Here is a 27,411-nt window from a genome sequence, read left to right on the forward strand (position 1 = left end):
ACACTGGAGCACTGAGTGCCAGAATACTGTAGTACATGACCACACTGGAGCACTGAGTGCCAGAATACTGTAGTACATGACCACACTGGAGCACTGAGTGCCAGAATACTGTAGTACATGACCACACTGGAGCACTGAGTACTGAGTGTGCCAGAATACTGTAGTACATGACCACACTGGAGCACTGAGTACTGAGTGTGCCAGAATACTGTAGTACATGACCACACTGGAGCACTGAGTGCCAGAATACTGTAGTACATGACCACACTGGAGCACTGAGTGCCAGAATACTGTAGTACATGACCACACTGGAGCACTGAGTGCCAGAATACTGTAGTACATGACCACACTGGAGCACTGAGTGCCAGAATACTGTAGTACATGACCACACTGGAGCACTGAGTGCCAGAATACTGTAGTACATGACCACACTGGAGCACTGAGTACTGAGTGTGCCAGAATACTGTAGTACATGACCACACTGGAGCACTGAGTACTGAGTGTGCCAGAATACTGTAGTACATGACCACACTGGAGCACTGAGTACTGAGTGTGCCAGAATACTGTAGTACATGACCACACTGGAGCACTGAGTGCCAGAATACTGTAGTACATGACCACACTGGAGCACTGAGTGCCAGAATACTGTAGTACATGACCACACTGGAGCACTGAGTGCCAGAATACTGTAGTACATGACCACACTGGAGCACTGAGTGCCAGAATACTGTAGTACATGACCACACTGGAGCACTGAGTGCCAGAATACTGTAGTACATGACCACACTGGAGCACTGAGTGCCAGAATACTGTAGTACATGACCACACTGGAGCACTGAGTGCCAGAATACTGTAGTACATGACCACACTGGAGCACTGAGTACTGAGTGTGCCAGAATACTGTAGTACATGACCACACTGGAGCACTGAGTGCCAGAATACTGTAGTACATGACCACACTGGAGCACTGAGTGCCAGAATACTGTAGTACATGACCACACTGGAGCACTGAGTGCCAGAATACTGTAGTACATGACCACACTGGAGCACTGAGTGCCAGAATACTGTAGTACATGACCACACTGGAGCACTGAGTGCCAGAATACTGTAGTACATGACCACATTGGAGCACTGAGTGCCAGAATACTGTAGTACATGACCACACTGGAGCACTGAGTACTGAGTGTGCCAGAATACTGTAGTACATGACCACACTGGAGCACTGAGTACTGAGTGTGCCAGAATACTGTAGTACATGACCACACTGGAGCACTGAGTACTGAGTGTGCCAGAATACTGTAGTACATGACCACACTGGAGCACTGAGTACTGAGTGTGCCAGAATACTGTAGTACATGACCACACTGGAGCACTGAGTACTGAGTGTGCCAGAATACTGTAGTACATGACCACACTGGAGCACTGAGTACTGAGTGTGCCAGAATACTGTAGTACATGACCACACTGGAGCACTGAGTACTGAGTGTGCCAGAATACTGTAGTACATGACCACACTGGAGCACTGAGTACTGAGTGTGCCAGAATACTGTAGTACATGACCACACTGGAGCACTGAGTACTGAGTGTGCCAGAATATTGTAGTACATGACCACACTGGAGCACTGAGTGCCAGAATACTGCAGAAGGTGACCACACAGGAGCACTGAGTACTGAGTGTGCCAGAATACTGTAGTACATGACCACACTGGAGCACTGAGTACTGAGTGTGCCAGAATACTGTAGTACATGACCACACTGGAGCACTGAGTACTGAGTGTGCCAGAATACTGTAGTACATGACCACACTGGAGCACTGAGTACTGAGTGTGCCAGAATACTGTAGTACATGACCACACTGGAGCACTGAGTGCCAGAATACTGTAGTACATGACCACACTGGAGCACTGAGTGCCAGAATACTGCAGAAGGTGACCACACTGGAGCACTGAGTACTGAGTGTGCCAGAATACTGTAGTACATGACCACACTGGAGCACTGAGTACTGAGTGTGCCAGAATACTGTAGTACATGACCACACTGGAGCACTGAGTGCCAGAATACTGTAGTACATGACCACACTGGAGCACTGAGTGCCAGAATACTGCAGAAGGTGACCACACTGGAGCACTGAGTACTGAGTGTGCCAGAATACTGTAGTACATGACCACACTGGAGCACTGAGTACTGAGTGTGCCAGAATACTGTAGTACATGACCACACTGGAGCACTGAGTACTGAGTGTGCCAGAATACTGTAGTACATGACCACACTGGAGCACTGAGTACTGAGTGTGCCAGAATACTGTAGTACATGACCACACTGGAGCACTGAGTACTGAGTGTGCCAGAATACTGTAGTACATGACCACACTGGAGCACTGAGTACTGAGTGTGCCAGAATACTGTAGTACATGACCACACTGGAGCACTGAGTGCCAGAATACTGTAGTACATGACCACACTGGAGCACTGAGTGCCAGAATACTGTAGTACATGACCACACTGGAGCACTGAGTGCCAGAATACTGTAGTACATGACCACACTGGAGCACTGAGTGCCAGAATACTGTAGTACATGACCACACTGGAGCACTGAGTGCCAGAATACTGTAGTACATGACCACACTGGAGCACCGAGTACTGAGTGTGCCAGAATACTGTAGTACATGACCACACTGGAGCACTGAGTACTGAGTGTGCCAGAATACTGTAGTACATGACCACACTGGAGCACTGAGTACTGAGTGTGCCAGAATACTGTAGTACATGACCACACTGGAGCACTGAGTACTGAGTGTGCCAGAATACTGTAGTACATGACCACACTGGAGCACTGAGTACTGAGTGTGCCAGAATACTGTAGTACATGACCACACTGGAGCACTGAGTACTGAGTGTGCCAGAATACTGTAGTACATGACCACACTGGAGCACTGAGTACTGAGTGTGCCAGAATATTGTAGTACATGACCACACTGGAGCACTGAGTGCCAGAATACTGCAGAAGGTGACCACACAGGAGCACTGAGTACTGAGTGTGCCAGAATACTGTAGTACATGACCACACTGGAGCACTGAGTACCGAGTGTGCCAGAATATTGTAGTACATGACCACACTGGAGCACTGAGTGCCAGAATACTGCAGAAGGTGACCACACAGGAGCACTGAGTACTGAGTGTGCCAGAATACTGTAGTACATGACCACACTGGAGCACTGAGTACTGAGTGTGCCAGAATACTGTAGTACATGACCACACTGGAGCACTGAGTACTGAGTGTGCCAGAATACTGTAGTACATGACCACACTGGAGCACTGAGTACTGAGTGTGCCAGAATACTGTAGTACATGACCACACTGGAGCACTGAGTGCCAGAATACTGTAGTACATGACCACACTGGAGCACTGAGTGCCAGAATACTGCAGAAGGTGACCACACTGGAGCACTGAGTACTGAGTGTGCCAGAATACTGTAGTACATGACCACACTGGAGCACTGAGTACTGAGTGTGCCAGAATACTGTAGTACATGACCACACTGGAGCACTGAGTACTGAGTGTGCCAGAATACTGTAGTACATGACCACACTGGAGCACTGAGTGCCAGAATACTGTAGTACATGACCACACTGGAGCACTGAGTGTGCCAGAATACTGTAGTACATGACCACACTGGAGCACTGAGTACTGAGTGTGCCAGAATACTGTAGTACATGACCACACTGGAGCACTGAGTACTGAGTGTGCCAGAATACTGTAGTACATGACCACACTGGAGCACTGAGTACTGAGTGTGCCAGAATACTGTAGTACATGACCACACTGGAGCACTGAGTACTGAGTGTGCCAGAATACTGTAGTACATGACCACACTGGAGCACTGAGTGCCAGAATACTGTAGTACATGACCACACTGGAGCACTGAGTGCCAGAATACTGTAGTACATGACCACACTGGAGCACTGAGTGCCAGAATACTGTAGTACATGACCACACTGGAGCACTGAGTGCCAGAATACTGTAGTACATGACCACACTGGAGCACTGAGTGCCAGAATACTGTAGTACATGACCACACTGGAGCACCGAGTACTGAGTGTGCCAGAATACTGTAGTACATGACCACACTGGAGCACTGAGTACTGAGTGTGCCAGAATACTGTAGTACATGACCACACTGGAGCACTGAGTACTGAGTGTGCCAGAATACTGTAGTACATGACCACACTGGAGCACTGAGTACTGAGTGTGCCAGAATACTGTAGTACATGACCACACTGGAGCACTGAGTACTGAGTGTGCCAGAATACTGTAGTACATGACCACACTGGAGCACTGAGTACTGAGTGTGCCAGAATACTGTAGTACATGACCACACTGGAGCACTGAGTACTGAGTGTGCCAGAATACTGTAGTACATGACCACACTGGAGCACTGAGTACTGAGTGTGCCAGAATACTGTAGTACATGACCACACTGGAGCACTGAGTACTGAGTGTGCCAGAATACTGTAGTACATGACCACACTGGAGCACTGAGTACTGAGTGTGCCAGAATACTGTAGTACATGACCACACTGGAGCACTGAGTACTGAGTGTGCCAGAATATTGTAGTACATGACCACACTGGAGCACTGAGTGCCAGAATACTGCAGAAGGTGACCACACAGGAGCACTGAGTACTGAGTGTGCCAGAATACTGTAGTACATGACCACACTGGAGCACTGAGTACTGAGTGTGCCAGAATACTGTAGTACATGACCACACTGGAGCACTGAGTACTGAGTGTGCCAGAATACTGTAGTACATGACCACACTGGAGCACTGAGTGCCAGAATACTGTAGTACATGACCACACTGGAGCACTGAGTGCCAGAATACTGTAGTACATGACCACACTGGAGCACTGAGTGCCAGAATACTGTAGTACATGACCACACTGGAGCACTGAGTGCCAGAATACTGTAGTACATGACCACACTGGAGCACTGAGTGCCAGAATACTGTAGTACATGACCACACTGGAGCACCGAGTACTGAGTGTGCCAGAATACTGTAGTACATGACCACACTGGAGCACTGAGTACTGAGTGTGCCAGAATACTGTAGTACATGACCACACTGGAGCACTGAGTACTGAGTGTGCCAGAATACTGTAGTACATGACCACACTGGAGCACTGAGTACTGAGTGTGCCAGAATACTGTAGTACATGACCACACTGGAGCACTGAGTACTGAGTGTGCCAGAATACTGTAGTACATGACCACACTGGAGCACTGAGTACTGAGTGTGCCAGAATACTGTAGTACATGACCACACTGGAGCACTGAGTACTGAGTGTGCCAGAATACTGTAGTACATGACCACACTGGAGCACTGAGTACTGAGTGTGCCAGAATACTGTAGTACATGACCACACTGGAAGCACTGAGTACTGAGTGTGCCAGAATACTGTAGTACATGACCACACTGGAGCACTGAGTACTGAGTGTGCCAGAATATTGTAGTACATGACCACACTGGAGCACTGAGTGCCAGAATACTGCAGAAGGTGACCACACAGGAGCACTGAGTACTGAGTGTGCCAGAATACTGTAGTACATGACCACACTGGAGCACTAAGTGCCAGAATACTGCAGAAGGTGACCACACTGGAGCACTGAGTGTGCCAGAATACTGTAGTACATGACCACACTGGAGCACTGAGTACCGAGTGTGCCAGAATATTGTAGTACATGACCACACTGGAGCACTGAGTGCCAGAATACTGCAGAAGGTGACCACACTGGAGCACTGAGTACTGAGTGTGCCAGAATACTGTAGTACATGACCACACTGGAGCACTGAGTACTGAGTGTGCCAGAATACTGTAGTACATGACCACACTGGAGCACTGAGTACTGAGTGTGCCAGAATACTGTAGTACATGACCACACTGGAGCACTGAGTACTGAGTGTGCCAGAATACTGTAGTACATGACCACACTGGAGCACTGAGTACTGAGTGTGCCAGAATACTGTAGTACATGACCACACTGGAGCACTGAGTACTGAGTGTGCCAGAATATTGTAGTACATGACCACACTGGAGCACTGAGTGCCAGAATACTGCAGAAGGTGACCACACAGGAGCACTGAGTACTGAGTGTGCCAGAATACTGTAGTACATGACCACACTGGAGCACTAAGTGCCAGAATACTGCAGAAGGTGACCACACTGGAGCACTGAGTGTGCCAGAATACTGTAGTACATGACCACACTGGAGCACTGAGTACTGAGTGTGCCAGAATATTGTAGTACATGACCACACTGGAGCACTGAGTGCCAGAATACTGCAGAAGGTGACCACACTGGAGCACTGAGTACTGAGTGTGCCAGAATATTGTAGTACATGACCACACTGGAGCACTGAGTGCCAGAATACTGCAGAAGGTGACCACACTGGAGCACTGAGTACTGAGTGTGCCAGAATACTGTAGTACATGACCACACTGGAGCACTGAGTACTGAGTGTGCCAGAATATTGTAGTACATGACCACACTGGAGCACTGAGTGTGCCAGAATACTGTAGTACATGACCACACTGGAGCAATGAGTGTGCCAGAATACTGTAGTACATGACCACACTGGAGCACTGAGTGTGCCAGAATACTGTAGTACATGACCACACTGGAGCACTGAGTGTGCCAGAATACTGTAGTACATGACCACACTGGAGCACTGCGTGTGCCAGAATACTGTAGTACATGACCACACTGGAGCACTGCGTGTGCCAGAATACTGTAGTACATGACCACACTGGAGCACTGAGTGTGCCAGAATACTGTAGTACATGACCACACTGGAGCACTGAGTACTGAGTGTGCCAGAATATTGTAGTACATGACCACACTGGAGCACTGAGTGCCAGAATACTGTAGTACATGACCACACTGGAGTGTGGAGTTTCAGTGTGATCACCTCTATCTATGGGGCTTGTGCTAGGCAAGTCACAGGATTCCCAGTGGCCAGATACATTCCGAAGCATTACAGTCTTCAAGTGTGGGCATACTATGCCATGCAGATGCCATGCGTTGGAGCGTACTAATGCAGCATTTTAGTAATCCATCTACACGAGGACACCTATGTTCTGGGGTGATACAGGCAAGACACTGTGGTATAACATACACAGTATGGTCGGTCAGGCAGGTAGAACGCTGTGGTATACAGCATGGTCAGGCAGGTAGAACGCTGTGGTATACAGCATGGTCAGGCAGGTAGAACGCTGTGGTATACAGCATGGTCAGGCAGGTAGAACGCTGTGGTATACAGCATGGTCAGGCAGGTAGAACGCTGTGGTATACAGCATGGTCAGGCAGGTAGAACGCTGTGGTATACAGCACACAATATGGGCAGCCAGGACCCTATGGTATACAGAACACAGTACAGGCAGGAAGGATTATATAGTATAAAGCATATAGAGTGGGCAGGCAGGACGCTGTGGTATATAGCACTCAACAATATAGTATATAGCACATAGTATGGACAGTCAGGCAGGCAGGATGCTGAGGTATACAGCACCCAGTATAGACAGGCAGTACACTATTGTAAATAGCACATAATATGGGCAGGTAGGATGCTGTGGTGTACAGTACACAATATATTTGAAGACAGAATATGGTATATAGCACATAGTGTGGGCGGGCGGGCAGGCAGGACACTGTGGTATACAGCACACAGGTTGAACATGGTATACAGGTCCTTCTCAAAAAATTAGCATATTGTGATAAAGTTCATTATTTTCTGTAATGTACTGATAAACATTAGACTTTCATATATTTTAGATTCATTACACACCAACTGAAGTAGTTCAAGCCTTTTATTGTTTTAATATTGAGGATTTTGGCATACAGCTCATGAAAACCCAAATTTCCCATCTAAAAAAATTAGCATATTTCATCCGACCAATAAAAGAAAAGTGTTTTTAATACAAAAAAAGTCAACCTTTCAAATAATTATGTTCAGTTATGCACTCAATACTTGGTCGGGAATCCTTTTGCAGAAATGACTGCTTCAATGCGGCGTGGCATGGAGGCAATCAGCCTGTGGCACTGCTGAGGTGTTATGGAGGCCCAGGATGCTTCGATAGCGGCCTTAAGCTCATCCAGAGTGTTGGGTCTTGCATCTCTCAACTTTCTCTTCCCAATATCCCACAGATTCTCTATGGGGTTCAGGTCAGGAGAGTTGGCAGGCCAATTGAGCACAGTAATACCATGGTCAGTAAACCATTTACCAGTGGTTGTGGCACTGTGAGCAGGTGCCAGGTCATGCTGAAAAATGAAATCTTCATCTCCATAAAGCTTTTCAGCAGATGGAAGCATGAAGTGCTCCAAAATCTCCTGATAGCTAGCTGCATTGACCCTGCCCTTGATAAAACACAGTGGACCAACACCAGCAGCTGACATGGCACCCCAGACCATCACTGACTGTGGGTACTTGACACTGGACTTCAGGCATTTTGGCATTTCCCTCTCCCCAGTCTTCCTCCAGACTCTGGCACCTTGATTTCTGAATGACATGCAACAGTCCAGTGCTGCTTCTCTGTAGCCCCGGTCAGGCGCTTCTGCCGCTGTTTCTGGTTCAAAAGTGGCTTGACCTGGGGAATGCGGCACCTGTAGCCCATTTCCTGCACATGCCTGTACACGGTGGCTCTGGATGTTTCTACTCCAGACTCAGTCCACTGCTTCCGCAGGTCCCCCAGGGTCTGGAATCGGTCCTTCTCCACAATCTTCCTCAGGGTCCGGTCACCTCTTCTCGTTGTGCAGCGTTTTCTGCCACACTTTTTCCTTCCCACAGACTTCCCACTGAGGTGCCTTGATACAGCACTCTGGGAACAGCCTATTCGTTCAGAAATTTCTTTCTGTGTCTTACCCTCTTGCTTGAGGGTGTCAATGATGGCCTTCTGGACAGCAGTCAGGTCGGCAGTCTTACCCATGATTGCGGTTTTGAGTAATGAACCAGGCTGGGAGTTTTTAAAAGCCTCAGGAATCTTTTGCAGGTGTTTAGAGTTAATTCGTTGATTCAGATGATTAGGTTAATAGCTCATTTAGAGAACCTTTTCATGATATGCTAATTTTTTGAGATAGGAATTTTGGGTTTTCATGAGCTGTAGGCCAAAATCATCAATATTAAAACAATAAAAGGCTTGAACTACTTCAGTTGGTGTGTAATGAATCTAAAATATATGAAAGTCTAATGTTTATCAGTACATTACAGAAAATAATGAACTTTATCACAATATGCTAATTATTTGAGAAGGACCTGTATATAGCACATGGTAGGGGCAGGCAGGAAGGATGTTGTGGTATACAGCACCCAGGATAGGCAGGTATCACACTATAGTATATAGCACATATTATGGGCAGGCAGCACCCAGGTTGGGCACTATAGTATACAGGACACAGTATATGCAGGGAGGATACTGTAGTATGCACCACACAGTATAGGCAGACATGGCACTATAGTATTATAGTACACAGTATGGACAGGCAGGACACTGTGGTATACAGCACCCACTATAGTCAGTGGGCACTATAGTATGCATCACACAGTATAGGCAGGCAGGACAGTATAGTCTATAGCTATGGTACAGGCATGCAGGACAGTATAGTCTAGTCTATAGCTATGGTACAGGCATGCAGGACAGTATAGTCTAGTCTATAGCTATGGTACAGGCATGCAGGACAGTATAGTCTAGTCTATAGCTATGGTACAGGCATGCAGGACAGTATAGTCTATAGCTATGGTACAGGCATGCAGGACAGTCTAGTCTATAGCTATGGTACAGGCATGCAGGACAGTCTAGTCTATAGCTATGGTACAGGCATGCAGGACAGTCTAGTCTATAGCTATGGTACAGGCATGCAGGACAGTCTAGTCTATAGCTATGGTACAGGCATGCAGGACAGTCTAGTCTATAGCTATGGTACAGGCATGCAGGACAGTATAGTCTATAGCTATGGTACAGGCATGCAGGACAGTATAGTCTATAGCTATGGTACAGGCATGCAGGACAGTATAGTCTATAGCTATGGTACAGGCATGCAGGACAGTATAGTCTATAGCTATGGTACAGGCATGCAGGACAGTATAGTCTATAGCTATGGTACAGGCATGCAGGACAGTATAGTCTATAGCTATGGTACAGGCATGCAGGACAGTATAGTCTATAGCTATGGTACAGGCATGCAGGACAGTATAGTCTATAGCTATGGTACAGGCATGCAGGACAGTATAGTCTATAGCTATGGTACAGGCATGCAGGACAGTATAGTCTATAGCTATGGTACAGGCATGCAGGACAGTATAGTCTATAGCTATGGTACAGGCATGCAGGACAGTATAGTCTATAGCTATGGTACAGGCATGCAGGACAGTATAGTCTATAGCTATGGTACAGGCATGCAGGACAGTATAGTCTATAGCTATGGTACAGGCATGCAGGACAGTATAGTCTATAGCTATGGTACAGGCATGCAGGACAGTATAGTCTATAGCTATGGTACAGGCATGCAGGACAGTATAGTCTATAGCTATGGTACAGGCATGCAGGACAGTATAGTCTATAGCTATGGTACAGGCATGCAGGACAGTATAGTCTATAGCTATGGTATAGGCATGCAGGGCAGTATAGTCTATAGCTATGGTATAGGCAGGCAGGCAGGACAGTATAGTCTATAGCTATGGTATAGGCAGGCAGGACAGTATAGGCTATAGCATGGGCAGGACAGTATAGTATATAGCTATATAGTATAGGCAGGCAGGACAATATAGTATAGTATATAGCTGTATAGGCAGGCAGGACAATATAGTATAGTATATAGCTGTATAGGCAGGCAGGACAGTATAGTATATAGCTATATAGTATAGGCAGGCAGGACAATATAGTATATAGCTATATAGTCTAGGCAGGCAGGACACTATAGTATATAGCTATATAGTCCAGGCAGGACACTGTTGTATAGTATATAGCTATATAGTCCAGGCAGGACACTATAGTATAGTATATAGTTATTTAGTCCAGGCAGGACACTATAGTATAGTATATAGCTATATAGTCCAGGCAGGACACTATGGTATATAGCTATATAGTCCAGGCAGGCAGGACACTATAGTATATAGCTATATAGTCCAGGCATGCAGGACACTATGGTATATAGTTATATAGTCCAGGCAGGCAGGACACTATGGTATATAGCTATATAGTCCAGGCAGGCAGGACACTATGGTATATAGCTATATAGTCCAGGCAGGACACTATGGTATATAGCTATATAGTCCAGGCAGGACACTATGGTATATAGCTATATAGTGCAGACAGACAGGACACTATAGTATATAGCTATATAGTCCAGGCAGGCAGTATAGTATAGTATATAGCTATATAGTCCAGGCATGCAGGACACTATGGTATATAGCTATATAGTCCAGGCAGGACACTATGGTATATAGCTATATATTGCAGGCAGGCAGGACACTATGGTATATAGCTATATAGTGCAGGCAGGCAGGACACTATGGTATATAGCTATATAGTGCAGGCAGGCAGGACACTATGGTATATAGCTATATAGTGCAGGCAGGCAGGACACTATGGTATATAGCTATATAGTGCAGGCAGGCAGGACACTATGGTATATAGCTATATAGTGCAGGCAGGCAGGACACTATGGTATATAGCTATATAGTGCAGGCAGGCAGGACACTATGGTATATAGCTATATAGTGCAGGCAGGCAGGACACTATGGTATATAGCTATATAGTCCAGGCAGGCAGGACACTACGGTATATAGCTATATAGTCCAGGCAGGACACTATAGTATATAGCTATATAGTCCAGGCAGGCAGGACACTATGGTATATAGCTATATAGTCCAGGCAGGCAGGACACTACGGTATATAGCTATATAGTCCAGGCAGGACACTATAGTATATAGCTATATAGTCCAGGCAGGCAGGACACTATGGTATATAGCTATATAGTGCAGGCAGGCAGGACACTATGGTATATAGCTATATAGTGCAGGCAGGCAGGACACTATGGTATATAGCTATATAGTGCAGGCAGGCAGGACACTATGGTATATAGCTATATAGTGCAGGCAGGCAGGACACTATGGTATATAGCTATATAGTGCAGGCAGGCAGGACACTATGGTATATAGCTATATAGTCCAGGCAGGCAGGACACTATGGTATATAGCTATATAGTCCAGGCAGGCCACGTCTGTGAACAAGGCCGCGGTGGCAGCAGCTCCGACCCACTCACCGATGATGACAGCGCTCTCCAGCTGCCGGAGCTGGCCTATCAGCTGCGCCCGGGCCTGGTAGATGGGCAGACTACGTCGCTGCTGCTCTATGGGCACCGGCTGCTTTCTGGGGCCGGGTTGCATGGCTCCTCTCCAGCTGTGATTGGAATGAGGGGAGCCCGGCTTGAACTTCTTGGCCGGCGGGTGATAGGAGTCCTGAGACATAGTATCATATACGGGTACAAACACTGCTCAATCAGTGCGACACCAGGCGTGCCCCCGGGAAATGCACCGGGCACCCGGGGAGATCATACCACCGAGCAGCCGCTCACCACCACACGTGCTTCCGCTGACTAGCCCTGCACTACCAGACGAGGTCGCTAGAGGGCGCACAGGCCATCACAGATATGACAGGACACTGCGGAAGTATGGATGCCCATGACCAAAATAACATGCATACCCCAGCAGCTTTGGCATCTGTATGGTGCCACTGCTGTTGGCCCATCCTGGACAGATATAGACCACTGGATGATCAGGTGGTCCATTGTATAGAATGCTGTCTCGGTATTGTCATACGCAATGCTAAATGTAACTTTAGAATTTTACATGTCCGCCACGTTTTTTCATGTGTTTTAGCGAAGTTCCTTTTTTTTTTTATTTATTTTTTTTCTTAAAGCCAGACACATGGCCACTGACTGGAATAAAGCCAGAGGCTTTCTTTAGGGTGTGTTCACGTCAGATTAAAATCCGCAGCAGATTGTTATTGACTGGGGCAAATCCTTGGTGCTTTCTACTCAAAATATTTAAAAAGGCGCTTATTTCCGCGTCAGAATTTTTCCGCTATGCAGTTAGATGTCTGTATGGAAATTTTCTGCTGCATGTGTGTGAGGACGTAAAACCCTGTTCACAGGGAGGATATTGCAGAAAAACCTGAGTATATGGGCTCATTCACACGACCGTATGCATTATGGCATACATGGCCAACCTGCGGCTCTACAGCTGTTGCAAAACTACAATTCCCACCATGCCTTGCTGCGGGCTGATAGCTGTAAGCAGTCTGGGCATGCTGGGAGTTGTAGTTTTGCAACAGCTGGAGAGCCGAAGGTTGGCCATCCCTACATTATGGGTTCCACAACAAATACGGATGACGTCCGTGTGCATTCCGTATTTGCAGAACGGAACAGCCGGCCCCTAATAGAACAGTCCTATCCTTGTCCGTAATCTGGACAATAATACATGTTCTATTTTTTTGCGGAGTAATAACACACAGAGTAATAACTTCCCTTTTTTTGCGGACCCATGGAAATGACTGGTTCCGCATATGGTCCGCAAAAAAAAACGGAAACGGATACAAAAAGAAAATACGTTTGTGTGCATGAGCCCTATTACAGTAGCAGAAAAATGGATGTGATTTAAATAAAGTGTATCCACACACAGAGTCCGCACATAACTTATGCCTTAGGGCTCAGGCTAACGTCTGTTGTTTTAGTCTACATCAGATTCGTATTTCTTGCAGGTTGGATGTGGACCCATTGTCTTCCATAGAGCCGCAAAAGATGCGGACAGCACATGTCTGTACCACAAAAAAAATATGTGTCCTATTCTTGTCCGTATTACAGACAAAGGCCGCATGCACACGACCGTGGTGTGTTTTGCGGTCCGCAAATCGCGGATCTGCAAAACACGGATGGCGTCCGTGCACGTTCTGCAATTTGCGGAACGGCACGGACAGCTTTCAATATAAATGCCTATTCTTGTCCGCAAAACGGACAAGAATAGGACATGCTATATTTTTTTTGCGGGGCCTCGGAACGGAGCAATGGATGCGGACAGCACACGGAGTTCTGTCCGCATCTTTTGCGGCCCCATTGAAGTGAATGGGTCCGCATCCGAGCCGCCAAAACGGTGGCTCGGATGCGGACCCAAACAACAGCCGTGTGCATGAGGCCAAAGATAGGACTGTTCTGTTATGGGCCGGTCCTTCTAAAATCTGCAGCATGGTTTTAACCCTTAACAATGCAGCTGGTGGAAACAGCAGCGAACCACAGCATTTACACTATGAATTCGGCAACATCTGATGTAATTTTTGCTGCTGCAGAATTCTGACTGAAAATCTTCAGTGTATCTTCTCCGTGTGGACATATCTCCTCTATGGCTTCATGCTCATGGCCATATCAGTATATAGGTTTGCAAACCATCTGCAAAATACAGACACCTTCCCTGTCGTTTCTCTCATTCCCATCAATAGAAAGGCCTATTCTCATCCACAGTGCAGACAAGAATATGTTCTAGACCCTGCGCAATGGCCACATGGATCTGCAAAAAAACATGGATTTGTGCATGGCCCCACAGAAATGAATGGGTTGGTGTGTTAGCTGCAAAAAACGCTGATAACACATGGATGAAAAATATGACTGTGTACAGCTAAAGCGATATCCACACTGGTATGTTCTATAGCAGGGGTTCAAAACCATTTGTGCACCATGGACCAGTTTCAAGACAAGACAATTTTCACCTGGAGAGGGTGGGGGGGAAATGACGTACATAAGAAAACACAATAAAGTGCATATTATAGATTCAGTGGCCAACATTACCAATAATAGCCCTATATAAAGGCCAAATAATACCTCTCCACCATGACCATACCCATTTTGGTCTTTACTTACAGGTGATGTCTCCTCTGACTGGAGTCATTCTCTTTCCTTTTTTTTCTCCGTCCTGCACAGACCACTCTGATGACTTCTCCTGATCACAACTTACTTGGTAATAATGCTTCCTTTTATGCCACTACCTAGTAATTATCCCGATTTAGACCCCGGTTCCACTCAGTAGTATTTTACATTTAGACTTCAGTACATATAATCGCCCCAATGGCGCCATCTGTACATATAATGCCCCAAGTGGTGCCATCTGTACATATAATGTCCCCAGTGGTGCCATCTGTACATATAGTGCCCCCAGTGGTGCCATCTGTACGTATAATGCCCCCAGTGGTGCCATCTGTACGTATAATGCCCTCAGTGGTGCCATCTGTACGTATAATGCCCCCAGTGGTGCCATCTGTACGTATAATGCCCCCAGTGGTGCCATCTGTACGTATAATGCCCCCAGTGGTGCCATCTGTACGTATAATGCCCCCCAGTGGTGCCATCTGTACGTATAATGCCTCCAGTGGTGCCATCTGTACGTATAATGCCTTCTTTACATAGAAAGCCCCACAGTAGTGGCCTCTTCACAGTTAATGCCCAATGTATATGTATTGCCCCCCCATCCCCCCCCTGTAGTGCCTCCAGAAGTGTCCACAAAACATTAAAAAAAATACCTTAATCGCAATGGCCTCTTCTGACCTGCAGCCCTGGCTGCCTGTATCACACACAGCACTGGTGGATGCAAATGTCATCACGTCCATCTTGCACCATTCCACTGCCACATAAACTTCAGGCTGTACGACAGGGCACAGGAGCCACTGTTCAACTCCTGAGGCCCAGTCCTGGTCCGCGGGCCAGTGGTTGGGTAGCACTGTTCTATAGTGAACCACAGGTGGTCTATCATACAGTTGTATGATGGATTTTATTTTTACATTTTGCTGCTACCTTATTATGCCCATATACACTAGGTAAATGGCAGCCAAAATGGACATCACTACACTCTCCTCCACGGTAGATGTCCGTGGAAAAAAGTATCAAATATTTTGGATTTCAACATGGTCAATCCATTTTCCTGGCAGGAAATAAGTGCATGACAAGGGGTCTGGGAACGGCTTGTCATCCGAGCCTTTACGTTTATGGGTTAGTCAGTGGACACACTTGACCAACAGGTACCTTACAGAGGTTACCCTATGATTATTATAAAAAATAACCAGATATCGTATAGTACATGCCAATATCTCTCTAACAAACTTAGAACCTGCCCTGTACCTCACATGGATCCCGAGATCTCCCCATTCATTGCCCCAATTGTTTTGTTAGGTTTATTTCAAGCTGACAGCATAAGCCTCATGCAGATGTCCATGGAACGCGGTCCGCGAGATACCGGACTGGCATTGCAGGAGCGCATTGCGTCATTGGTTGCTATGACGCCGTGTGCTCCTGCAATGCCAGTCCGGTATCTCACGGACCGGGTTCCACAGACGTCTACATGAGGCTTTAGGGGACATGCACTTTCTGCTGCAGCTGGTGGCCGTTGAAGGATGTAACTGAGCATGCGCTTCCATCTCAGTCAGCAGGACAGAGAAATTAGAAAAAGAGAAAACAGCGGGTGGCGCTACACAGAAATATCAGTGACTATACTAAATGTTTCATTACATACAATTGAAAAATTTTAAATATTTTTCGTGGGACATCCCCTTTAAAGACTATGAACACTCTTGTCAGAGTTTGTGTACTTTGTCTATGACCCCAGCAGGTCATAGAAGTAGGGGTTTTGCCCTAACAGGCCTTAGGAAGCTTTTAAGAATTTTTTATTCAGAATCCTGAAGGCTGTTAGGTGCATGTGTTACTTGCGGATGTTATGCAGATCTCACCCTTCCATTGAAAAGGCTAAAATCTGCACCAAAAATCACACAAATGGACATGCTGTGGATTCCAAAATCTGCACGGCAGGTCAATGTTCACACAGAAAAAAAAACAAAGTGTAATGAGATTTGTATAATCGCATACATTGCTGGTACTGTATTACACTGTGGTTTTCCCGCGCAACAATTCAGGCAGAAACACCACACATAATGCTCACAGTGTGCAGGATGGAAAATAAAATGATAACCTATCTCCAGGGTGGATAGGGTTCCGAGTCCCGGCACCTGCGCCGATCAGCTGTTTTAGGCCTCATGCACACGACCGTATGTATTTTGCGGTCCGCAAAACTGGATCCACAAAAAATACAGATTCCAGAACGGAACAGCTGGACCCTAATAGAACAGTCTTATCATTGTCCGTAATGCAGACAATAATAGGACTTGTTCTATTTTTTTGCAGAACGGAAATGCAATGCACACGGAGTACCTTTTTTTTTTGCGGACCCATTGAAATGAATGGCCCGTATACGTAAAAGGAAACGTACACAGAATGAAAATACATTCGTGTGCATGAGGGATTGCACCTTCATTTTGTATCTTGGATTCCATTTTACTTTGCTGGTTTATTTTAGGTCAGAATGGAGAATTGCTGAGCTGTGTGTACTTGAGACAAAGTTAATTACTTGTTAGTTCTCAGAACTGTGTGTGCCTGATGTTCTGGGAGTACAACTGGTTCTAGATACTTCTCAAGGATGAACAACTCAAGGATTTTTTTTTTGTGTAATTAACTTCCTCACGACCGCCGTACGCAGGATTGCGTCTTCGCGGCGGTCGTGCTCTTCTGAGTGGACGCGCCAGCGCGTCCTCTCGCGAGACGCGAGATTTCCGGGTATGCCGGCCCGCGCATGCGCATCGCGGGCCGGCAAAATTCAAAGAAGAAGTTCGTCATCAACCTGCCGGCCACGATCATTGGCTGGCAGGTTGATGATTTTCAAAAAATCCAATCAGCAGCCATTTAACCCCACATATTAGTAAATATGATGGGGTTATATGGCTGCTGTGCTCCTCTGCTCCTTCTTTTGGTCGGTTGGTTCCAGGAGAGGAGCAGAGGAGCACATCATTACTGTGAGTACCTACTATACCACACTTAGCCCCCAGATCACCTCCCAGCACCCAATTAACCCTTTGATCACCCCTTCTTGCCCCTGTCAATCACTAGTGAAAAGGAAAAAAAGTGATCAGTGCAAACTGTCACTTTTTTTTTTTTTCACTGGTATTGACCGTTAGGTTTTAGGTATAGTTTAGGTCCCTTGGTTAGGCAGTTAGCGATCAGTTAGCGCCCAGCCCACCGCACCGCAGTCCGTTATTCGCTGATTAGCGTATCGCTAATCAGCATTTGTACTTTTATAGTATCTGAAAGTGATCAAAACTGATCACGGTCAGATCTATAATAGTACTAGTGTCACTTTAGTTCGCCCTCCACCCAAAACGCAGTGTTTGCCCGATCAGGCCTGATCGGTCGCCCACACGTGCGTTCGCCCACGCCCGCCCCACCGCAGTGACCAAAAATATATATTTTTTTGATCACTGCACATTCACTTTACACGCACTGCAGCGATAAAAAAATCAGTTTTGATATTTTTTATCAACCGCAGCGGCCTCCGGTACTTCGCTAGCCTCCCCTTTGTAAGACAGGCTTGCTTTTTTTTCTTGGGTAGTCTCAGGGAATACCCCGAAATTTAGTTGCCCACATGTCTAACAGGGGGTATTCCTCTGAAGAGGCCTACAGGCTTCTGACCCAGTCGGATGAGGAGTTGGAACCCTCATCTGATGAATCCAGCGGGTCAGAATACGAACCTGTAGAAAGCAGTGGCTCTCTGACCCAAAGTTCGGACGAGGAGGTTGAGGTCCCTGATAGCAGCAGGCGTACCCGGCCCCGTGTCGCTAGACCGCAGGTTGCGCAGGATCCGCTTCAAGAGCAGCAGAGTGGGGCTGGTGCTGTTGGATTACGTGGTGAGGCATACACCAGCAGCCCAGCCCTTCCTGGACCTAGTACCAGCACTGCCGTACAACCTGGTGAAGTAGCGAGCACCAGAAGGGCAGTTGAAGCTGGTACGGTGGCACGTGCAGTAGTGACCCCGTCGCAGCCACCGCAAAGACGTGCCCGTAGAGCCCCTAGAATCCCAGAGGTGCTGGCAAACCCTGATTGGCAGTCCCCAACTTCAGCCGCACCCGTAGTTTTCCCTTTCACTGCCCAGTCTGGAGTTCGGGTTGAGACAGCTCAGATCGGTTCGGCCCTGGGATTTTTTGAGCTCTTCTTGACTGCGGAGCTTTTAGACTTAGTTGTGGCCGAAACAAACAGATATGCCACACAATTTATAACCGCTAACCCGGGAAGCTCTTATGCCCAGCCTTTCCGGTGGAAACCAGTCCAAGTTTCCGAAATTAAAACTTTTCTGGGCCTCCTCCTCAACATGGGCCTGACAAAAAAGCATGAATTGTGGTCATATTGGTCCACGAACCCAATTCATCACATGCCCATGTTCTCTGCTGCTATGTCCAGGACACGATTTGAGACCATCCTGCGTTTCCTGCACTTTAGTGATAACAGCACCTCCCGTCCCAGGGGCCACCCTGCTTTTGACCGGCTCCACAAAATTCGGCCCCTCATAGACCATTTCAACCTGAAATTTGCAGATATTTATACCCCAGAGCAAAACATCTGCGTAGACGAGTCCCTTATACATTTTACCGGGCGCCTTGGCTTCAAACAATACATCCCAAGCAAGCACGCCCGGTATGGGGTCAAATTGTATAAGCTCTGTGAAAGGGCCACAGGCTATACCCACAAATTTCGGGTCTATGAGGGAAAAGATCAGACCCTGGAGCCGGTCGGTTGCCCTGACTACCTGGGGAGCAGTGGGAAGACAGTTTGGGACTTGGTGTCACCCTTATTCGGCAAGGGGTACCATCTTTATGTGGACAATTTCTACACAAGTGTGCCCCTCTTTAGGCATTTGTTTCTAGAACGGATTGGCGCCTGTGGTACCGCGCAGGCTTCCCCCAACGGCTCGTTAGCACCCGTCTTGCAAGGGGGCAGAGGGCCGCACTGTGTAACGAAGAACTGCTCGCGGTGAAATGGAGAGACAAGCGTGACGTTTACATGCTCTCCTCCATTCACGCAGACACGACAATACAAATTGAGCGAGCAACCCGTGTCATTGAAAAGCCCCTCTCAGTCCACGACTATAACCTCCACATGGGAGGGGTCGACTTCAATGACCAGATGTTGTCTCCGTATTTAGTTTCCCGACGCACCAGACGCTGGTATAAGAAGGTGTCTGTATATTTAATTCAATTGGCTCTGTACAATAGTTTTGTTCTCTACAGTAAGGCTGGGAGAACTGGATCCTTCCTCAAATTTCAGGAAGAGATCATCGCGAACCTCCTGTATCCAGGAGGTTCCGTGGCCCCATCCACCAGTGTAGTTAGCCATCTACACGAGCGACACTTCCCCAGTGTCGTTGCTGGTACCTCAAACCGACCGCCACCCCGAAAAAAATGTCGTGTCTGTAGCAGGAGTGGAATAAGGCGTGACACCCGCTATTTCTGTCCTGACTGTCCGGACCACCCTGCCCTATGCTTTGGAGAGTGTTTCCGGAAGTACCACACACAAGTACACCTAGCATAGGGATCATCTCACCAGGACAGGCACACAGGGCTATTAGGGCCCATTCACTCACAGCTGCTGCAAACGTCTCCTTTCACATGGGACAAAGTGCATAACGCACTTCGCCACATCTTTGGGCGATTTGCGCTTTGCACATTGTCCCATGGGGAAGGAGAGGTTTGTTCTATAAAGGTAAAAAAACAAAAAACAAAACAAAAAAAAAAAAAACTGGTAAGCAAACAGGTTAATGTTTAGTTCCAAAAGTTAAAGTTACATGTTCTGTTCCAAAGTTAATAAAATTATTGCGTTGTGGCCTGGTTTTTTCTTTTTTTGTTTTTTTACCTTCCAGGTGGACCAACCGATCGACCAGCTGCAGCACCGATGTGCATTCTGACAGAAGCATTGCGCTGCTGTCAGATTACACGCAAGTCGGTGTATGCGGCGCTGCAAGACGGGATTTTCTCCTCTGCAGTGACAGATACGTTTGCCGAGGCATACGAGCTGACGAGGAGGCGTTCCTATGCTTTGGCAAGCACTTTGTATGTATATATATATATATATATATATATATATTTATTATATATATATTATATATATATAAAAAAATAAATAAATCCCAGGCAATGATTTATTCATCCACATCGATTGATGCGAATGGAGAAATCTGGTTTGCCAGGGCATACGAGCTAAGTGGGTATGGATGTAGGGCGGAGCTCCTATGTCCTGGCAGACGCCTTTCCCCTCCATTTTTTTTTTTGGCAGAGATTTTTTCATCCACATTGATCGATGCGAATGAAGAAATCTGTGCCGTTCATTTTTTTTCTTTCAGCCCAGAGGCTGAACGGAAAAAAAAATCTCATTACCTGTATGCTCAATATAAGGAGAATAGCAGAAACTCCTAAGGCTGCTTTCACACTAGCGTTCAGGTGTCCGCTCGTGAGCTCCGTTTGAAGGGGCTCACGAGCGGACCCGAACGCAGCCGTCCAGCCCTGATGCAGTCTGAATGGAGCGGATCCGCTCAGACTGCATCAGTCTGGCGGCGTTCAGCCTCCGCTCCGCTCGCCTCCGCACGGACAGGCGGACAGCTGAACGCTGCTTGCAGCGTTCGGGTGTCCGCCTGGCCGTGCGGAGGCGTGCGGATCCGTCCAGACTTACAATGTAAGTCAATGGGGACGGATCCGTTTGAAGATGCCACAATGTGGCTCAATCTTCAAGCGGATCCGTCCCCCATTGACTTTACATTGAAAGTCTGGACGGATCCGTCCCAGGCTATTTTCACACTTTAGCTTTTTTTTGCTAATATAATGCAGACGGATCCGTTCTGAACGGAGCCTCCGTCTGCATTATTATGAGCGGATCCGTTCAGAACGGATCCGCCCGAACGCTAGTGTGAAAGTAGCCTAATGCTGGCCATACATGTAATGATTGCGGAGACCCTCAAATGCCAGGGCAGTACAAACACCCCACAACTGACCCCATTTTGGAAAGAAGACACCCCAAGGTATTTGCTGAGGGGCATATTGAGTCCATGAAAGATTGAAATTTTTGTCCTAAGTTAGCGGAAAGTGAGACTTTGTGAGAAAAAACAAAAAAAAAATCAATTTCCGCTAACTTATGCGAAAAAAAAAAAAATTCTATGAACTTGCCAGGCCCCTCATTGGATACCTTGGGGTGTCTTCTTTCCAAAGTGGGGTCACATGTGGGGTATTTATACTGCCCTGGCTTTTTAGGGGCCCTAAAGCGTGAGAAGAAGTCTGGGATCCAAATGTCTAAAAATGCCCTCCTAAATAGAATTTGGGCACCTTTGCGCATCTAGGCTGCAAAAAAGTGTGACACATCTGGTATCGCCGTACTCAGAAGAAGTTGGGGAATGTGTTTTGGGGTGTCATTTTACATATACCCATGCTGGGTGAGAAAAATATCTTGGTCAAATGCCAACTTTGTATAAAAAAATGGGAAAAGTTGTCTTTTGCCAACATATTTCTCTCATCCAGCATGGGTATATGTAAAATGGCACCCCAAAACACATTCCCCAACTTCTCCTGAGTACGGCGATACCAGATGTGTGACACTTTTTTGATGCCAAGGTGGGCAAAGGGGCACATATTCCAAAGTGCACCTTTCGGATTTTGCAGGCCATTTTTTACACATTTTGATTGCAAAGTACTTCTCACACATTTGGGCCCCTAAATTGCCAGGGCAGTATAACTACCCCACAAGTGACCCCATTTTGGAAAGAAGACACCCCAAGGTATTCTGTGAGGGGCATGGTGAGTTCCTAGAATTTTTTATTTTTTGTCGCAAGTTAGTGGAATATGAGACTTTGTAAGAAAAAAGAAAAAATAATCATCATTTTCCGCTAACTTGTGACAAAAAAAAAAAAATTCTAGGAACTCGCAGTGCCCCTCACGGAATACCTTGGGATGTCTTCTTTCCAAAATGGGGTCACTTGTGGGGTAGTTATACTGCCCTGGCAATTTAGGGGCCCATATGTGTGAGAAGTACTTTGCAATCAAAATCTGTAAAAAATGACCGGTGAAATCCGAAAGGTGCACTTTGGAATATGCGCCCCTTTGCCCACCTAGGCTGCAATAAAGTGTCACACATGTGGTATCGCCGTACTCAGGAGAAGTTGGGGAATGTGTTTTGGGGTGTCATTTTACATATACCCATGCTGGGTGAGAAAAATATCTTGGTCAAATGCCAACTTTGTATAAAAAAATGGGAAAAGTTGTCTTTTGCCAAGATACCACATGTGTGACACTTTTTTGCTGCCAAGGTGGGCAAAGGGGCGCATATTCCAAAGCGCACCTTTCGGATTTCACCGGTCATTTCTTACACATTTTGATTGCAAAGTACTTCTCACACATATGGGCCCCTAAATTGCCAGGGCAGTATAACTACCCCACAAGTGACCCCATTTTGGAAAGAAGACATCCCAAGGTATTCTGTGAGGGGCATGGTGAGTTCCTAGAATTTTTTATTTTTTGTCGCAAGTTAGTGCAATATGAGACTTTGTAAGAAAAAAATAAATAAAAATCATCATCATTTTCCGCTAACTTGTGACAAAAAATAAAAAGTTCTATGAACTCACTATGCCCATCAGCGAATACCTTAGGGTGTCTACTTTCCGAAATGGGGTCATTTGTGGGGGTTTTCTACTGTCTGGGCATTGTAGAACCTCAGGAAACATGACAGGTGCTCAGAAAGTCAGAGCCGTTTCAAAAAGCGGAAATTCACATTTTTGTACCATAGTTTGTAAATGCTATAACTTTTACCCAAACCATTTTTTTTTTGCCCAAACATTTTTTTTTTATCAAAGACATGTAGAACTATAAATTTAGCGAAAAATTTATATATGGATGTCGTTTTTTTTGCAAAATTTCACAGCTGAAAGTGAAAAATGTCACATTTTGATTAATAACAAAAAAAGTAAAAATGTCAGCAGCAATAAAATACCACCAAATGAAAGCTCTATTAGTGAGAAGAAAAGGAGGTAAAATTCATTTGGGTGGTAAGTTGCATGACCGAGCGATAAACGGTGAAAGGAGTGTAGTGCCGAAGTGTAAAAAGTGGCCTGGTCATGAAGGGGGTTTCACCTAGCGGGGCTGAAGTGGTTAAATATGCTTGACTTGCAAACATCAAAAAATTAATTATTATTATTATTATTAATCACGCAATGCTTACATAAGATGGCAATATCTGTTTGGCTTTAGAAAATGGGTATAAATATTTTGTATCCGCGCAATAAAGATGAGATCATTCTGATACAACCTTGAGTCTGTATTGTTTATCTCTTCCGAGTACTTGCATCTTTACCTGATTTGGACCCCAGCAGGTCATAGAAGTAGGGGTTTTGCCCCAACAGGCCTTAGGAAGCTACGGTGCACACCGGGAGCTCATGGGAGTACTGGGGCCTCCAGGCAGCGAACCAAGCACAGTGACATCATTGATCTAGGAAGAGGCCATGAAACTCACGGAGCGCCTGGCCTTATCTAACAGCTGATCAGTGGAGGCCCAAGGGGTTTCGGACCCCCGCAGATCTGATATTTATGACCTATCCTGAGGATAAGTCATAAATATATTTTCCTGGATAACCCCTTTAATATTCCAATGCACAGCAGCCATCAGAATGCTCTTCACTGTGAAATCCATCTGTCCGATAGGTCAAGTATAGCAGGGTAAGTATAACCTGTATGGGGAGCCCAGGCATTATAGGGGGTTGGATAACCCCTTTAACTTTTTTTCCGCTTTTGTACAGGTGGCAGACCTTTCTTGCATATTAGCCACAAATTTCAAGATTTGCCATCTTCTAGAAATCTGTATGCACTGCGAGCTCTCCTTATAAAAAAAAAAACTGCTTATTACAGTCAATGGGACTGCATTAGTATAGAAGTAGTGAATACTAGTGGAAAAGCAGGGGTTTAATGAAAACTTCTGGATACTGCTTCTGCAAAGCTGAAGGATCCGCTTGTCTATCCACAGCCCAGAAAGTCTTACCCTGATGGCATATTGTATAGTATTGCGGAGAGAGCTGCAGAGTTTTTAAAACCAATTAGGGTGTGTTCATGTGTGTTGTGTACATTTGTACAAATGCTGGTTTCCTAGAATTGGCCCATGTGAAATGTGCTGTGGACCACCCGGCAAACAGGCAAAATACTAGTTTGGCAGGTGATCTGATTAATCATGGATGGACGACAGCACCTCACACTGAACAGGCGGGCTGCTGCCAAATAATGAAACTCTAGACCAGGGATCAGCAACCTCCGGCCCTCCAGCTGTTCAGAAACTAAAACTCCCAGAATGCTTCACTCACTTCTGTGGGAGTTACAAGAACAGCCAAGCACGTTTGCATGCTAGGAGTTGTAGTTTCACAGCAGCTGGCGTGCCGAAGGTTGCTGATCCTTGCTCTATAGGAATGATCACAGTAACGTTCATTTGTCCCCTTACAGGCCAGATAATATTTGCATGTAAACGTATCCAACAAGCAGGCAGAGATCAGGACTGATATTGGCCATGTAAAGGGACACTTAAGGGTGTATTACACTGGCTGATAATTGCAAACAAGCATTCGTAGTGATAACAGTCAGCAGCAAAAGAGCCCCCAACTCCAGTTCCAACAGTTGTCTTAGGAGTCATGCATCCAAGTATAAGGGGCTCATGCACACGACTATGTATTTTGCAGACCGCAAAAAATACAGATGACATCCGTGTGCATTCCGTATTTTGCGGAACGGAATAGCTGGCCCCCTAATAGAACAGCACTATCCTTGTCCGTAAAGCGGACAATAATAGAAACATGTTCTATTTTTTTGCGGAATGGAAATACAGACATATGGAAACGGAATGCATATGGAGTACCTTCAGTTTTCTTTTGTGGACCCATTAAAATGAATGGTTCCGCATATGGTCCACAAAAAAACTAAAAAATAAATAAAAAAATAAACGGACACGGAAAGAAAATACGTTCATATGCATGAGCCCTAAGAAACAAAAAAAAATAGCTAGAGTCACTTGACTCTCGACCACTGCACTAAAATCCAGAAAATTATAATTACCGTTTCCACTTCTGATGAAAGATATACGGTAATTGTGTTGACCGAATAAAGATTTCCTACAAACAGAAGTGTGGTCCTCTACCCACCAGCCACCCTTGGGAATAAAACATCTGGCGTGGGAGTTGTGGGACACATGTTATATGCTTCCCCTGACAGTCTACCCCCCATACAAGCAAGTGAGTAAACACCAGCTTTTTATCTGGATTTCATTGATGTGGTTTTAAGTTGAGCGCCACATTGTGGATATGAAAAACTGCAGCATGTGCTAAAATTTGCAAACTTGATATTATTCACGAAGGACATTTTAGAAAACACCACTCACCAGTACTGTGCACGGTAGCAAATTACTGGGGTGGAATCTGCTCCAAAATCCACAAGAAATCTATCACGTTTGAACATAAAAAAATGCAAGAGGGAGATTTAATCATTAAAATGTTCCAGGATTCTGGTGTAATTCACACAAAAAAAAAAAAAAAAAAAAAAAAAAAAAAAAAAGGTGTACATATTTTGCATCACATTTATGAAGGGTTTTATAGGAATTTTTGGGACTTGTTAGATGGAGGCGTGGCTTAAAGTGTCACCGCACTTTCAAAAAAAACTTTTAATGTCAGCAACATTGATTTTGATCGCTGAGGGCTTTAGCGCTGAGACCACCACTGGCCACTACAAGGAGAGAGAAGCGCTCACAGCATGTCCTCTCTCCTCCCTGCAGGAGATGGAATCAGGACTTTCTATTTTGCTCCCTGTCCTCGATGCAGGGGATTGGCTGAGTAGAAAGTCTTGATTCCATCCTCTGCAGTGAGGATAGATCATGCTATGTAGCACTTCTCTATCCTTGCTCTAGCAAACAGCAGTTCTCTCAGCACTAAGGCTAGTTTCACACTAGCCGCAGCCTTCTCCAGCAGGCTTTTCCGGCAGGTGAACAGCCTGCCGGATCCATGCTGCCGCTAGTGCACGCGTGCCGCCGGAGGTGCGCTCTGGCCCCCTTGACTAGTACTATGACATGTCGTAGTTTTATTTCAGCCGCCTCTCGGCATGTTTGCCGTGCTGCCGCCGAAACTCCGGGCGACTCCAGTTAATGGGGTTGGAGCGGACCTTTGGCAGCATGCGTGCGCTAGCGGCAGCAAGCATCCGGCAGGCTGTTCACTCGCCGGAACAGCCTGCTGCTAGTGTGAAACTAGCCTTAGATCCTCGCTGATCAATTTCTTTGATAGGTCTCTGACATTTCAACAGTTTTTTTTTTTTTAAAGTTAATTGAGACTTTAAGCTCCAGTATAGTGCCGCATGATTCCGGTGTACGTATGCCAATAAGTGGGGTAAACTTGGACTAGACAGTCTAATGATGCAGAAAATGTATCATCCAGCATCAACCACT

General features: G+C 46.1%; 1 protein-coding gene across 1 annotated transcript in view; it reads right to left on the reverse strand.

The window, feature by feature from the left end:
* The window catches only part of DHX33 (DEAH-box helicase 33), a 34,448-nt gene extending 21,801 nt beyond the window's left edge, over nucleotides 1-12,647 (reverse strand). The window contains exon 1 of the mRNA XM_044284788.1: nucleotides 12,316-12,647. Within this exon, the coding sequence (XP_044140723.1) occupies nucleotides 12,316-12,520 (205 nt within the window). The 5' untranslated portion in view covers nucleotides 12,521-12,647. The remainder of the gene's footprint in view (nucleotides 1-12,315) is intronic.
* Between the last annotated feature and the right edge of the window lie 14,764 nt (nucleotides 12,648-27,411).

This window comes from Bufo gargarizans, chromosome 3 (genome assembly GCF_014858855.1).
Source record: "Bufo gargarizans isolate SCDJY-AF-19 chromosome 3, ASM1485885v1, whole genome shotgun sequence".
Taxonomy (NCBI): Eukaryota; Metazoa; Chordata; class Amphibia; order Anura; family Bufonidae; genus Bufo; species Bufo gargarizans.